The 14,104-nt window shown below is 46.7% G+C and overlaps 1 protein-coding gene across 2 annotated transcripts in view; it reads right to left on the bottom strand.

Annotated features, from left to right (window-relative positions):
• Positions 1 to 14,104, bottom strand: part of LOC133464526 (forkhead box protein N3-like) — an 81,610-nt gene that overhangs the window by 4,363 nt on the left and 63,143 nt on the right. Inside the window, exons 4-5 of one of the 2 annotated variants that reach the window (XM_061746557.1) lie at positions 9,858 to 9,916; positions 1,524 to 1,632 (exon numbers count right to left, since the gene is read on the bottom strand). In XM_061746557.1, coding sequence (XP_061602541.1) covers positions 1,524 to 1,632; positions 9,858 to 9,916 — 168 coding nt within the window. The remainder of the gene's footprint in view (positions 1 to 1,523; positions 1,633 to 9,857; positions 9,917 to 14,104) is intronic. The other variant, XM_061746558.1, reaches the window with a different exon arrangement.

The raw sequence follows: 14,104 nt of genomic DNA, 5'->3' as shown, positions 1-14,104 counted from the left end.
GCAAAAGCGCCATTACTGGAGCCGTCACCTCCATACCTCCATCTCTCCATCCTTTCATACCTCCCTCCCCCCATCCCTCCCTCCATCCCTCCATACTTCCCTCCATAGCTCCATCATCCATCCCTCCATCCATCCACCCATATCTCCATCTCTACATCCTTCCATACCTCCCTCTATCCATCATCCATCCATCCATCCCTCCATCCCTCAATCCTTCCACCCCTCCATCCACCCCTCCATCCATCCATCCATCCATCCATCCATCCATCCATCCATCCATCCATCCATTCCTCCATCCATCCATCCATCCATCCATCCATCCATCCATCCATCCATTCCTCCATCCATCCATCCATCATCCATCCATCCATCCATCCATCCATCCATCCATCCATTCCTCCATCCATCCATTCCTCCATCCATCCATCCATCCATCCATCCATTCCTCCATCCACCCCTCCATCCATCCATCCATCCATCCATCCATCCATCCATCCATCCATCCATCCATCCATCCATCCATCCATCCATCCATCCATCCATCCATCCATCCATCCATCCACCCCTCCATCCATCCATCCATTCCTCCATCCATCCATCCATCCATCCATCCCTCCATCATCCATCCATCCATCCCTCCTTCCATCCCTCCCCCCTCCACCTCTCCTCCGAAGCTGCTCCAGTTATCAAAGAAACTCTACTAAGTTCAGGTAATCTATCAGCGGCCCAGCGGGGCCTCATCATCTCTCAGGTCAGATGAAAAGCAGCAGCTCAGCAGTGAGCACTCTCAACTCTCAACGCCAGATTGCCGTCTGTGCACATTGAGAGATGACAGAGTGCACTCTGGGCCGCCCCCCCACCCCCCCAGACGGGAGACTCCACCGCCCCCCCCAGAGTCAAAGTGGGAGCCCCACCGGTTGATAATCCTGCACCTACGGTCACCTGATCCACACATTTAGCCTCATTAGTCGGGCGACTCTATTCTGTGTGAAGCACTAAAGGACGAGGGGGGGGCACGACTACCCATAAATCACCGGGAGCTTCGGTGGCGCGCCCTGTCCCCCGTTCCTCCAGACCGAGAGGGTTAGCATATTAATAACTTATAGGCAAAACATGCAGTGATCAAATATTCACTGCGTACCTTTAGCGCGGCTCCGGGGATGTTTAATTCATCGCGCGGGTGCAGACCATCATACTCTCGTGCTGCCGTGATGGATGTGCATGTCCCTGCATGCTGCAAATGTTCCCTAAATCACGAGGCCTCTCCCTCTAATAAACCTGTTTGTGAGGCTGTTATATAAACACACCTGGATGAAATGTTCCACGCAGCGGGAGCCACAACGCCTCGGACTCTCACGCACAACAAAGACGGAATTAACCATCAGTGGAAGGTTTTGCATCTGTTTCGTGCACGGCTTTCCCGGGTGTGTGTGTGTGTGTGTGTGTGTCGGCCTGGGTGGGGAGGTGTGTGTGTGCTGACTTTAATCACATGGTTGAGGGCAGCGGATGCGGAGTTCACCCACCTTATGGCCGAGGTTCTGCTCCCCACCGGGCTGACAGGCAGGGGTCTGATAACGGGGAAGAGGGCCTGACTCCTGACTCGGGCCCCGTTTTGAATCACGCCACGAGGAACTGAAAGAGAGAGCAGCAGAGACACAACAACTTGAACCGAAGCGCTACATAAAAAACTCAAATCAGAGTCAAAAGCACAAAAGGAAAAAACCCAATCGGACCGTGGGCGAGGCGGCGGGGGGGGGGCAGCTCGATGAGGATTCGCCGGCCGCCCAAGGAGGCCAACAGGGGCTATATTGATGAGCAAGGCGAGGTTAAATTGAGCGGGAAAGCGTCATAAATGAGTTAAGGCTGCTGTGATTTATTCAATTACCAACGACTGCTGGGCTCGACTAAATCCAGCCGGTCTGATGCCGCGGCTGAGCGGCAGCAGCTGCACCTTGAAGGGCAGTTCTGAGTGTTTTACAGCAAGTCTGACACATTTGCTGCGTTTAAAGCAAACACATTCATTTAGTGGATCATTTTTAAGCCTTAATAAGCCGGGTATTGGTGGCTTCACTTGTGAGATCTAGAGCTGTAACCAACAGTTATCCAGTTAACTACTAACGTGCTGTCACGCCTCTCCACCGACTCCACTGCATGAACATTATCCATCGCCTAACCTGCTGGTTCGGGCTCATTTGGGGTGATTTAAAACTATAAAGACTGTGACCAACAATTATTTCAAAGACAACATTTCACTTTGTAGCATCAGATTTCACGTTGCCTCTCAACCAATGACAGCTTGGATAGGATCAAACCTCTCGGAGTTGGAAACATTGATAGTGTCTACCGACTCTGAACAGGGCGACGTCAATCGGAGACGTCAATCGGTGATGTTGATCGGCGACGCCGGCGGAAATGTTGCATCCTTCAGAGGTTTAGAAGAGTTACGATTATCCGCCCATTGTCATATGCATCAGCCAATCAAATTGCAGCTATGTGGATGAGGGTAACCAATCAAGGAAACTTGACTGGTTGCTTCTTGTTCTGACGAAGGTTGGTCAGAAATACCCAGAGTTGAGCTGTGTGAGCAGGATGTGTGACAGACGTTGGGGCGTTGCCTGCTGACGCCTTTATCGTACCAATAAACAACCGATCCGATTTGTTCCGGCACGATACACAACGAGCCTCAACAATAAGGGACAGAAAATCTTTTTCGGGGAGAATATCAGACTGGTAAGAGAGCTCTGTTTGATATTGCTATTTAGAAAGGCTAGAACTATATAGCATAGAAAATTAGCCAACATCTCCCAGATTCACCCCATGACTCTACCACTTCTTTCCAGGTTTTATTACAGAGGTTTGTTACTCGATATTACAACAGTCTGGTCATTTAAGGCCAATTTCACAAGCCAATAATCCCTTTTTCCTTCCCTTTTGCCCGCCGATGGTCCTCCCAATGTACGATTTGATTGGCAGCAACTCGATTGGCTGAAAATTATTTTGTCAAATTTGACACGAACAACACAATGCAACACACCCATAATAATTCAGTTCAGCAACGCTTGATGTCAGGCCATTCAACAGTCAACACACAGAGACCCCGGATGGATGGATGGATGGATGGATGGATGGATGGATGGATGGATGGATGGATGGATGGATGGGACCAACAACAAAACCCAAGAACATTCATTTTAGAAAGATATAAATTTGAGGCCACTAAAGTTGAACTGAAACATCTGGCTCCAGCACTTTTACCAAACTTTTACCAATTATTCTACGATGTGAACCCGGAGTCATTAAATTAAACTATCTAAATCAAGTGGCTCTTATTTTGAGTGTTTGCTTTGTCCGACATCTGAATAGCTGTGAATATTCATTTTTAAAATAACCTCCACCGCCTTAATTGCCAAAACGGTTTTGAAGACACAATTTTCTTTCACTTTCATTAGCAGCACTTAATCCGAAGGCGACGCTGCAACGATTCGGGCGACGCTCAGGTGTCTTTTAATTATGTCCTTAGATGACGGTAAATGTCAGAGCGAAGAGTTCAAGACACCCTCAGCAGACCTCCCAGATCAGGCTGTGTTAAGTCACTGATGCAGAAAAAGAGAGAGCAGAAGAATGGCATAAAAAAAGAAAAGATCCCCGGGGAAGTTGCCTTCGGAGCTGAGTCGGGGAAGTTTTGAACTTCTTTGTGTATTCAGGCTCTTCCAACAGATGTCTAACTGGTACAAGTCAGGGAGCAAGATGTGCACATGATTAGAGATATCAAACATCTAAATGCTATTTTTCTTCAAATGGTGAGCCAAACAATTCCTCCTGTTTTCTAAAAATACTACAAGACTGAATTCCTACTATTAAAGTCAGGCATTCCAGCTAGAGGTACTCGAGCAGGGCTGATTTAATAGTAGACTGGGTCAGTTAAAGGCCGAGGATGCATTTCTGCCACCAGTAAAACAGGAATCATTAGCCAAACGGTTCAATCAGTCCATCCCCACTTAAACCAGTAAGGACTGGTCCTTGTTGTCACCTGGCTGATGCCGCCAAGCAACAAAATGATGCAAATGGTGCCAATAACACAAGAGGTAGAAGAAGAAAAGCCCACGGATACACATATCAGAGACACGGCACACAGCTGGGATGATGGCGGGCTTTGGTACAAATCCTTTTATATCCTTGAGGGACCCACTCAAAGACTAGACTGGAAAGATCTGCAGGGACAGTCGGGGTTTTACGTCCCCGAGGCAGTCAGACATCTGATGGGTGTGAGAATCAAAGCGGCTGGGTTACACAAAACTTTGGTTTTAAGATTTTCAATATACCCCAATTCCTCAAACACAAACCCAGAATCGATCGGCTGTAACATGTGGTACAAATGGGACTGGTATGGATCTCTACCTTTAAAAGCCCTACTGAGAAAGGGATTCTGGTTTGATTCGGTGCTGCAAGAATCAAATGTGGAATAACAGCTTGCTAAACTGATATCTGCATCAGGATTTGGGCTTCCTATGATGTCATCTGTCGGGTGTCAAGGTGGGCCGTCCAAACGTGATCCTTAATGCTCTCATTGATCTGTAGTCCCAGACGGTCAAAAACCATATTGATCTGAGTAGCAGAAGTCATTTTCAAGAGCAGAGTTATCAGAGAGAGGTGAAAATGCCCTCCGGTGATGGGGGGGGGGGGCAGAAACTCTTCACTGTGCAGAGGGAACGTCTGCATGGGAATGGTCCTGAACGTGCACAGCGTGTTCAGTTTTGCATGTGGGGCTGTAATCTCACACTAAGCAGGATCCCTATTCTGTTGGTCTGTAAATAAATGAAAGCTTTTGCCACATGAACAATATAAATCTCTTGAAAGCAAGACAACGTAGAGAAAAATGGCAGATAAGGTAATAAAGATTAGAATCACGAATAAAGGGTATCAGAGCAGTGTACACTAAAAGTGGGTTTCCATTAGGAGGGGTGGATCGTTGGCAGTTGTGACAAGAATTTTTGGGGAACTTCTACGGGGCAAAAAACAAGTCCTGGTCCCTGAGTTAGTCACTTTTAATGGCCCAGAACAACTGCTGGGTGGAGTTGGCACACTGGTGACTGGATGTCTTATTGTCCTCTACAAGATAATTATCTCCTCTCATTCAACACCATGCAAATGTATGCAAACGGGAAAAAGGAGCCACACATCAACCATCTCAGTTCCTTCACAACTGGTCATCTTTTATTTATTTGTAGTCAGCAAACAGTGAAACCGGAACACTACTACCGACAGGTTGCATGAGGCGGTAGGCGGTAGTCACTGTACACGGTGACTAAAGACTCGCCCCCTATCAGAGCAGGGTACACTAAAAGTGGGTTTCCATTAGCAGGAGTGGATCATTTTTGAGGAACTTCTACGGGGTAAAAACAAGTCCTGGTCCCTGAGTTAGACACTTCTAATGGCCCAGAACAACTGCTGGGTGGAGTTGACACACTGGTGACTGGATGTCTCATTGTCATCTACAATCATCTCTTCTCATTCAACACCACCGTTATGCAAATCGGGAAGGAGCCACGCATCAACCATCTCAGTTCCTTCACAAATGGCCTTGTTGTTCCAGTTTAGTTTTTTTTTCCTTCTTCTGAGCCATCTTTTATTTATTTGCAGTCAGCAAAAAGTGAAACCGGAGCCCTACCACCGTCAGGTGGCATCGGGCAGCTCTGTGGATCCTACCAGGTCCGTCACTGTCCGTCAGACTGCATGAATGGAAACCCACTTTTAGCAGCTAGAGTTAACATGGGCCTTGGCATTTATTACAGGAAATATAATATGTGCAGTAAAAATAAATTAAAAAGACATTTTTAAAAGTGAAACTAGAAGAGTTATACTCTGGATGGAATAACAGAAATAACAGAAACAGGTGAAACACCCCTTTACTGTTGTTATTTAATATAAATAACCAACAAGATGCAGTAGGTGCATTAGGGAACCTTATTTTAATATTTGGGGAAGAACAAAACAAAACACTTCTCTCTCTTTACACTGACCTCCGACGACTGGCTGCTTCCACTAATCCAACTCTCAGCAAGACACATTCCCCAAAAATGTCAAACCCCAGCTGCCTGACATTTCTGAATCACTTCATTTTGCCGTCATGTGCGAGGTGGTGGAGAAACAAATAACTATCGATGCAAAAATTACCTTCTTTGAGCAGCATTTCATTAAAATAAAGTTCCTAAAGCAGTTTCAGTTTCCATCAAGGTCACAGTCTTTCCGCTGGTTTCCTACTTCTGCTAAACGCTGGACGGTTAAGAGGAGAGAGGAGGAGAGGAGAAGAGAAAGTGCTGGCTCACCACGGCCTCCCCAGCTTCCAAACAGCTGTCATTTTCCTCTCGAGGGTCAGTTTGTGTTCACAAATGACCCGCTGTTTGCTTTCGTCCCCCTCAGAAGCAGTTGTTGAGGTGCACATGCCAACACCAGTGTACCAAAGCGTCCATATACTGCAGCTCTTAAATTTTATTTATTTAAAAAAAAAAAAAAAGTAAAATCTCAGCCGTACAAATTCATAAATTAATGATTGATGCTATGAGGAGGAATTGAACGCGCCGCAGGAGCCACGGACTCATTAAAACAAGTTGTAATGCAGAGGTCTTGTGTATTTGGCCACGTAACACACACACACACACACACTAGATGAGTTATGACGGAGCGGCTCGTGTCGTGGCGAGGCTGTTCCCCGGCCGGCTGTGTCCACAGTAATCTTATTGACTGCAGTTAGCGTGGCTCTGCCCCCGATATCTGCAGCGCTGCTCGCCGTAACCTTATAAGTCGGTCGCTGCACAGAGTCTCTTTTGTAATCTTGATCACTGGCTGCATGTGTGTGTGTGTGTGTGTGCGTGTGTGTGCAGTGCATTAGGTCTCCCTGGGTTGACGTGCTCCCACCCATCTCTCCTCCTTCCTCACCTCCCGCTCCATTCCGGGCTTTGGGTTCCCATGGCAACCATTCCCCCTCCGCATGCCACAGAGTGGTAGATCATGCATCAGAAGAGAAAGTGATTGAGAGAAAAAAGCGGGGAAACGAGACACCGGGTTGTGTTTGACTTTGCTCAGCGGCACACTCCCGACTACTGTTTACCCTCAACACACACACACACACACACACACACACACACACACACACACACACACACACACACACACACACACACACACACACACACAAGCACACACACACAAGCACAAGCACACACACACAAGCACACGCAGACACACACACACACAAGCACAGACACACACACCTCTCTTCTGCTTCACCTCATCATTCTACTCTTTGAATTCCTCAGTAAATCCTTCATTTTGTTCTTGTAATTCCATCCCCTTGTTGATTTTATTCCTCTTATCCCTTCTCCGTATCGATCCGGCCGTCGTTCTATGTATAGTGGTGACTCATATCTCCGAGCTCTGCAGGTTAAAAAAAAAGAAAAAAACCCGCCTGGGACGTATGCGGTGGGGATGAGGTGACATGAGGATGGTTTTCAGAGATTGATCTGTGCATTTCAGCAGCTCAGAGCAATTAAAAAGGAAGAAGGAAAGAAAGAAAGAAAGAAAAAGCTTCGGTTGGTAAAAGAAAGACGGGGAGGAGAGAAGATATCTGTCTGCATCTTGGGGCGTCAGCCCTTTTTTTTTTTTCCAAGAGGGAAAACATCTCCTCGCCTGCCTTTTTCCTTCCTACGTGTGGTCAGCCTCTCTGCCTGCTGCTTCCTGCATCCGACCGTCTCTCCGTCTGTTTTCCAGTGTGAGCAAAGTTGCCCCTCCACCCCTCCACCCCTCCACCTTCTCACCCCCTCACAAACACACTCCTCAGCTCCGTTAAATGACTTCCACATGGCCCTGCAGGCTGCAGCCTCCGAACGGCCGGCGGACACAACCCCAGGGTTCAGAGGTCACTCCCAGCAGCCCTTGAGAATGCAACTGTTTGAAAGTGGCCTCTCGCTCAGTCATAACACCCCCCCCCTTTTATTTGCCTGCTTGGCTGCTGTGTGTTAAACTGAGAGCAGAGTCTGAGGGCGCTGAGCGCTGATGCCGTCCGTCTGACTGGCGGGCCGGTTCTCTCGACACCCAGCCCGAGCTTTTACGCGTTTGCTCGGTAAAAGTTGCTGTTAATGAGTCTTTTAAATAAACAACATGCTTTCACTCCCCGCTGTGTTTCTCTTTTGTGCATTTTAAACCATTTAAACCGTTTTAAAGTGCTAAAGAAGCCGGCGTGCACAAAAACCAACAAGTGCTTGAAAACTTTTAAATAACAGCTTCTTCCTGCCGCGATGAATGTTTACCAGCGTTGCAGACCGCACTGAATAAAATATAAGGTTACCAACTGTTGCTGAAGTCCTTGACGGCTGATTTTATTCTCATCTTTTATGCATTTTAGGCAAACACCACCTCAGACAGACAACAACATCTAACTTGTTGTCACCGGGCCATGATTAATTTAACAACGAAGGTAAAAAGAAAGAGAAAACGGCGCGGGTAAAACTAAGAACCCCCTCGCTGTCTTCCTCTGGGATTAAGAAACTACGTCAGGTTTGAAAACCTGCATCTGATGGATGAAAAGAGGCGGGACTGAGGTTTTCACGCCGTTGCATGTGCTTAAGGTGAAGATGATGAGATCAATCGCACGTGTTATCTTGTTGTGAGTACTTTTGAGTTAGAAATGCTAAAATAAGTTTAACAAAAACGGTCCATTTAGACCAGAAACCAGCAGAGCCGCTGGGGTTTTGTCCTCGTGGGGGCTGAACTTCGCGTTTGGGCCGACTCGAGCCCACCTCAGCTAAGAGCCGGGGTGGCGCTGAGCACTCTGGGGAAAGAAAAAAAACACGTTTTCCTGTATTTCCTGGTCACAAGTGAGTCCCCCGACTCCAGACCCGTCTCCTTATCGGCCCGTCCGTCCGTCCGTCCGTCCAGCTGCTCAGACTCATCACTCAGACTGCGGCGTGTCTAGAGGGACTCCAGGTTTTCAGACACTCTCTCCATCCCTCTGCTCTTCCACCATTACTACTCCATTATCGGCGGAGGTGGAGGGCTCGCCGCAGACGCCTAATGTATCCATTTCCCCCTCCATTTAGGGCCCAGCGGCGCAGCGGGCTCCCGGAGTGCTCCCTGATTGGGATTGAATGTCCATTTAAACTGCCGTCCGGCCACGGGGGGAGGAGGTCAGTGGGAATAATGGGAAATATGTTGGAAAAAGGGAAGTGAGATTACACAATGTGTTGAATGATCTCTTGATTTTGTTTCTCTCGTCTCCGTAATCTCGAGGTGCGCTTTTCTTAAAAAGAGGGATTTTTTTTAACCGAGACACGGAGATGATTAAGGTTGGTGCATCCGTACGGGAGGAGAGTACGGAGGACTATCAGGGCCATGCAGGAGAAAAATATTTGGGAGGGGAAGATTTTTTTTATTGTGCACTTTGAGAAAAAAGTCGAAATGTCGAGATTAATGTTGAAATAAAATTTCAAGAATAAAGTCGAAATTTCGTGAATAAAGTCAAAATTTCGCCTTTTTTCTCAACATTTCAACTTTACTCACGAAATGTTGACTTTTTTCTCAACATTTCGACTTTTTTCTTGAAATTGTACTTCAACATTAATCTCGACATTTCGACTTTTTCTCGAAGTGCATAATGATAAAAAAATCTTCCTCCTCTAAAATATTATTTTTATTTTTCTCCTGCCTGGCCCTAATACTCATCCGTAGGAGAGAGAGAGAGACAGAGAGAGGGAGAGAGATTGAGAGAGAGAGAGGACGAGGACAGGAAAGAGAAGAGAAGAGAAAGAGAGACAGATCACAGACATACACGTTACCGGATCAGCGGCAGCTTTAAACAGTACCTTGTAGGAGAACTCCTCCGTTCTTTCTTATTAGGGGACTCCCCGACCACAATGGAGGACTAGAACAGGGGGAAGGAAAAAAAAAGAAAAAAAAAGGGGGGGACAAGAGGAGACAGAGGAGAAAGAGATAACAAGAAAAACTGGTCAATCATTTGATCACATGGCAGCGGCCCGCCCGGCCGGCCTCCTCGCGAGCAGGAATCTGAACCCATAAGCCGACGCCTCTGATTATAGTGATTAGGTTCCCGGGTTTCCCACTGTTGCCGCTATTCCCTGTGATTACCTCCGAGAATTACAGCCTCCACGACACCGTCCACGGGGGTAATTTCTCATGACAGCCCCCCCGCCTGGCCCATTCACACACACACACACACACACACACACACACACACACACACACACACACACACACACACACACACACACACGCACACGTACACAAACACACACACACATTTCACACAGGTGAGCGTTGCACGGCGTTAAAGCTGTTAACACCGGGGGTGAAAGTAAGCCGGATCGGTCCAGAACGGGGATCTAGACAGAAATATAGACCCGGATGGCACAGGAAGGCGTTCTGAGCAGAGTGGGAGGAGAGAGAAGATTCCTGGTGGCAGAACACGGCACAGGAATATGAAGGTAGATGAACACATAGGGTCGTCATCAAAATGCAGAGAAAGATGTACAACATATTTGAGAGAAAAAGGGAGTCCGACTCCGAAGTTAGAGATGAGAAAAGAGGGAGGAAGCAGCAGCAGAACCAAAAAGAGGGGGAGGCTATTGACAGAATTAAGGGCCAACTAATTAAATAATGTTAAGCCTAAAAATGTGAAACTTTACTGTCTCAGAACACACATTACACTGGAAATCATAAAAAAATAAAAAAAATGTATTTATTTAAATGGGACAATGCATATTGATGACCAACACATAAAGCAGTGAACCTTTTAATTTATGTAGGCTATTATCTAACTCTGTGCAGCTCTCATCTAGAACATTACAGGTCTATTTGAGAATAACCTTTTTACAGTTAGGCTTACTCTGAATTAGGTAAACAAGACTAGTTTTAGTATGCTTTTAGTATGTCTTGTTTACCTATTGTGAACAAATCCTTCAGATTTGTTCACAGTAATTCTGTTCTGTAATTACTTACAAATGAAAATAAATGTTTTGCAATAAATGATGGTCTGTGTCTTACTACATAGTATTCATTTTTTAATTGTTATTAGTTCCTACAAGAACTTTATCCTACTTTCACCCCTGGTTAACACACACAAACAACCTCTCCGGAGATCCCCGGCCTTAACCCCCCACAACCCCCCCAGAAGCCAAGACCTCCACAAGGATAGCAGAAAACAGAGGTTTGGGACCCCACATGTGCGGGAAAACAAGACACACACACGAGGCTCACTTAAGGTGATCATCGCGCCACTAATGAGGGAGGTAATGACGGCATCTCTCACGCAGACGGAGATATCGCCGCTCGCGCTCGTGCAGGGAGACAATAGGCAGAGTTCTGCTGCAGGAGCCATAATTCTACCGCTGGAGGAGAGAGATGGGGGGATACGGATGGAGAGAGAGGGGGAAAAGAGAGAGAGAGGCTGTAAGAGCTTTTCCAGGTTGAGTGGTCTTTAGCTCTCCATTAGACGGCACGTCTGACTGCTGCTTTCTTTTTTTTTCTTTCCTCCTCTGTAGCCCGACAGGCTGTTCTCCAACGCAGTCGGTGACAGCGTGGATGGGGTTTGGTTGTAACACACACTCACACACACCCGTAGAGAGAGAGAGAATGAGAGAGAGAGAGAGAGAGAGAGAGGGAGGGAAACACCTGAAGATGCTGTGAACTCGGGAGAAAGCGGCCCACTTGTTTCCACTCATCAGCAGAGTTTCCTTTGTAACGTGAGCAGCGCTGTTTTATGTCGTGCTAAGCTGCTGGATGAGAGGATTCAAACGTCTGCGCTTGTGATGCGGCTCGCACCCTCGCCAGATGCAGGGGAGAGATGGACGCACACATACACATGTGCACACACACACACACACACACACACACACACATGTGCACACACACATACACACACACATGTGCACACACAGCAAAAGCAGAAGCAAAAGGAGCGAACGCAAATTTCAGCCCTGAGCCACCTGCTGTTGCCATGGAGAGTTGCCACATTGCGTTGCCACGGCGATAACATATTTTTCCTGCGTTAACAGCCTGTCTGTTTTTTCTTGCCTACCAAGAACCCCCCCTCCTCCTCCTCCTCCTCCTCCTCCTCCTCCTCCTCCCCTCTCAAACCCCACGCTGCCCATCTTTCTCCCGACAAATGGCTTCGTCGGCGGAACGGGAACCTGACTTATGCTACACGTGTTGCCATGGCGGTGCACCCGTTGCCATGGCGACCCTGTGCATTAAATGTAGAGGGCGGAGGGGGATAAACCCGCCTCGTGCACGCTTGCTCTTGCTCCTCTGCACCCCCTCCCCAACCTTCATTCTTTCAGCTTTCAGGGAGAGAAGACAGAGAGGAGGAAGGAAAAGGAGGGAAAAAAGAAGAAGAGGAAGAAGAAACGGATGCTGCGTCTTCCCCACAACCTCCAAACGATGCTCTCCTCCCCATCCATCCTTCCATCCTTGCATCCAGACACTGATGGGGTGTGAAGGAATGCACCACCACCAGCTGACCCCCCCCACCCCCAACATTTTGATACACACCTCCGTGCAAACACCAGTTGTTCTGAAACACCCAGCAGGTACCGGCACGCGGCTGCAGACGTGAATTATGACGGGAGGTGTGAGTGACAAACAGTGGAGGACAAAGAAGCGCCCCCCCATAACTCCTACCTCCACCTCCACCTCTCAGCCTCTCCATCCTCCTCCCTCCGCCGTGTCCGTCTATCTCTCTCTTCCTATCGTTTTACTGCGTTCGACTGCCGGAGACGGTCCTTGACCTTAACATAATGGACACGCTGAGCAACCATTCACGGTCATTACACTTCACGCATAATATTCCTGAGAGCGAGGGGCTCTTCAGAGATTTCGGGTTTCACCGATCGGACTTCAACTCCCGGATGCACGAGAAGGAAACTGCAAAACACTTCATTCAAACGCTGTTCTACGGTTGCACAATTACATCCGCTGTCATCACTCACGTAAATTGCTATAAAAACACCCTCATTTTAAGCTGTGAGTGTCAACTTTTTGTGGGTGAAATGTTGAGTTGTCGATGCCGTCCTGAGTCAGTTTACTGACAAAGGGGATTGTCCTATATGCCAATTTAATGTTGAAGATTAAAAAAAAAAAAAAGGTGTTATTTTTAGACCCAGCGAGGCTCCACGTTTGCTTCTGCTCTTTTTGATGAACCTGCGTTTTTGAATTTTGAACCGCTCAAACTTTTTCAACCATCGAAAGTCGTCACATGGAGCTGAAACAGGCCATTTTAAACATCTTTAATGTCTTGAATTCAACATTTTCCTCTCAAATTCACCGCTAAACGATTGAAGCTGCTTGTTGGTTGAACTGTTTTGAAGTTAAACTCCAGTATTGCATGAATTTTGCTTAAAAAAAAAATAAAAAGAAGACTTGTAAAACACTTTCCTTGAGTCATTTCGTTTAATTTAGAGAGCTTCACATGTTTTTTCGGGGATGAAAGAACTTTTTCTTTTTTAGAAAGATCTCATTACGAAGAACAAAACAAAAAAAAAGAGGAGGACATAAAAAGGCTCTTATAAATCTGATATTGAAATGTACTTAGGGCCACGTAATCCCTCGTGCTCATAACTGTTTGGTTTTTTCTTTCTTTTAATAAGAAAAGCAATAAAAGATCCATTTTGTGGGATTTTCCATTTCAAGGAAGCTTCTGATCTTAAGTATTATTTTTCAAGTCTGTTTTGAGATTTGGAGCATTTGTTGCCTCCATGACTGAGTTTATTGAAGTGGAATTAAGACAACAAAAAAAAACAACAACACTACACTTCAATCTATTGTTGTGTAAATATAACCTAATCAGCACTCATTTAATTCGATAAGCTCACAACGCCGCCATTTGTTGGCATATTTGCTTGACTGAGGAGGATTAAAAACATGTTTTTGTGCAGATTTTTAAGCGAAAATGAAAACTTGGAGGCCAAGCGGGATAAATTAAAGCCACTAAATGTAGTAATATGCAGCAGTTCATGTCTCACACCAGAAGGATAACGAAGTGCACCTCTGGAGGGACGAAGCGGTATTACAAGACGTGCCACTTCAGTCTGCATGC

This window comes from Cololabis saira, chromosome 18 (assembly GCF_033807715.1).
Source record: "Cololabis saira isolate AMF1-May2022 chromosome 18, fColSai1.1, whole genome shotgun sequence".
NCBI lineage: Eukaryota > Metazoa > Chordata > Actinopteri > Beloniformes > Belonidae > Cololabis > Cololabis saira.
The sequence above is the reverse complement of the archived record's forward strand: the minus strand, read 5'-3'. Positions and strand labels throughout refer to the sequence as shown.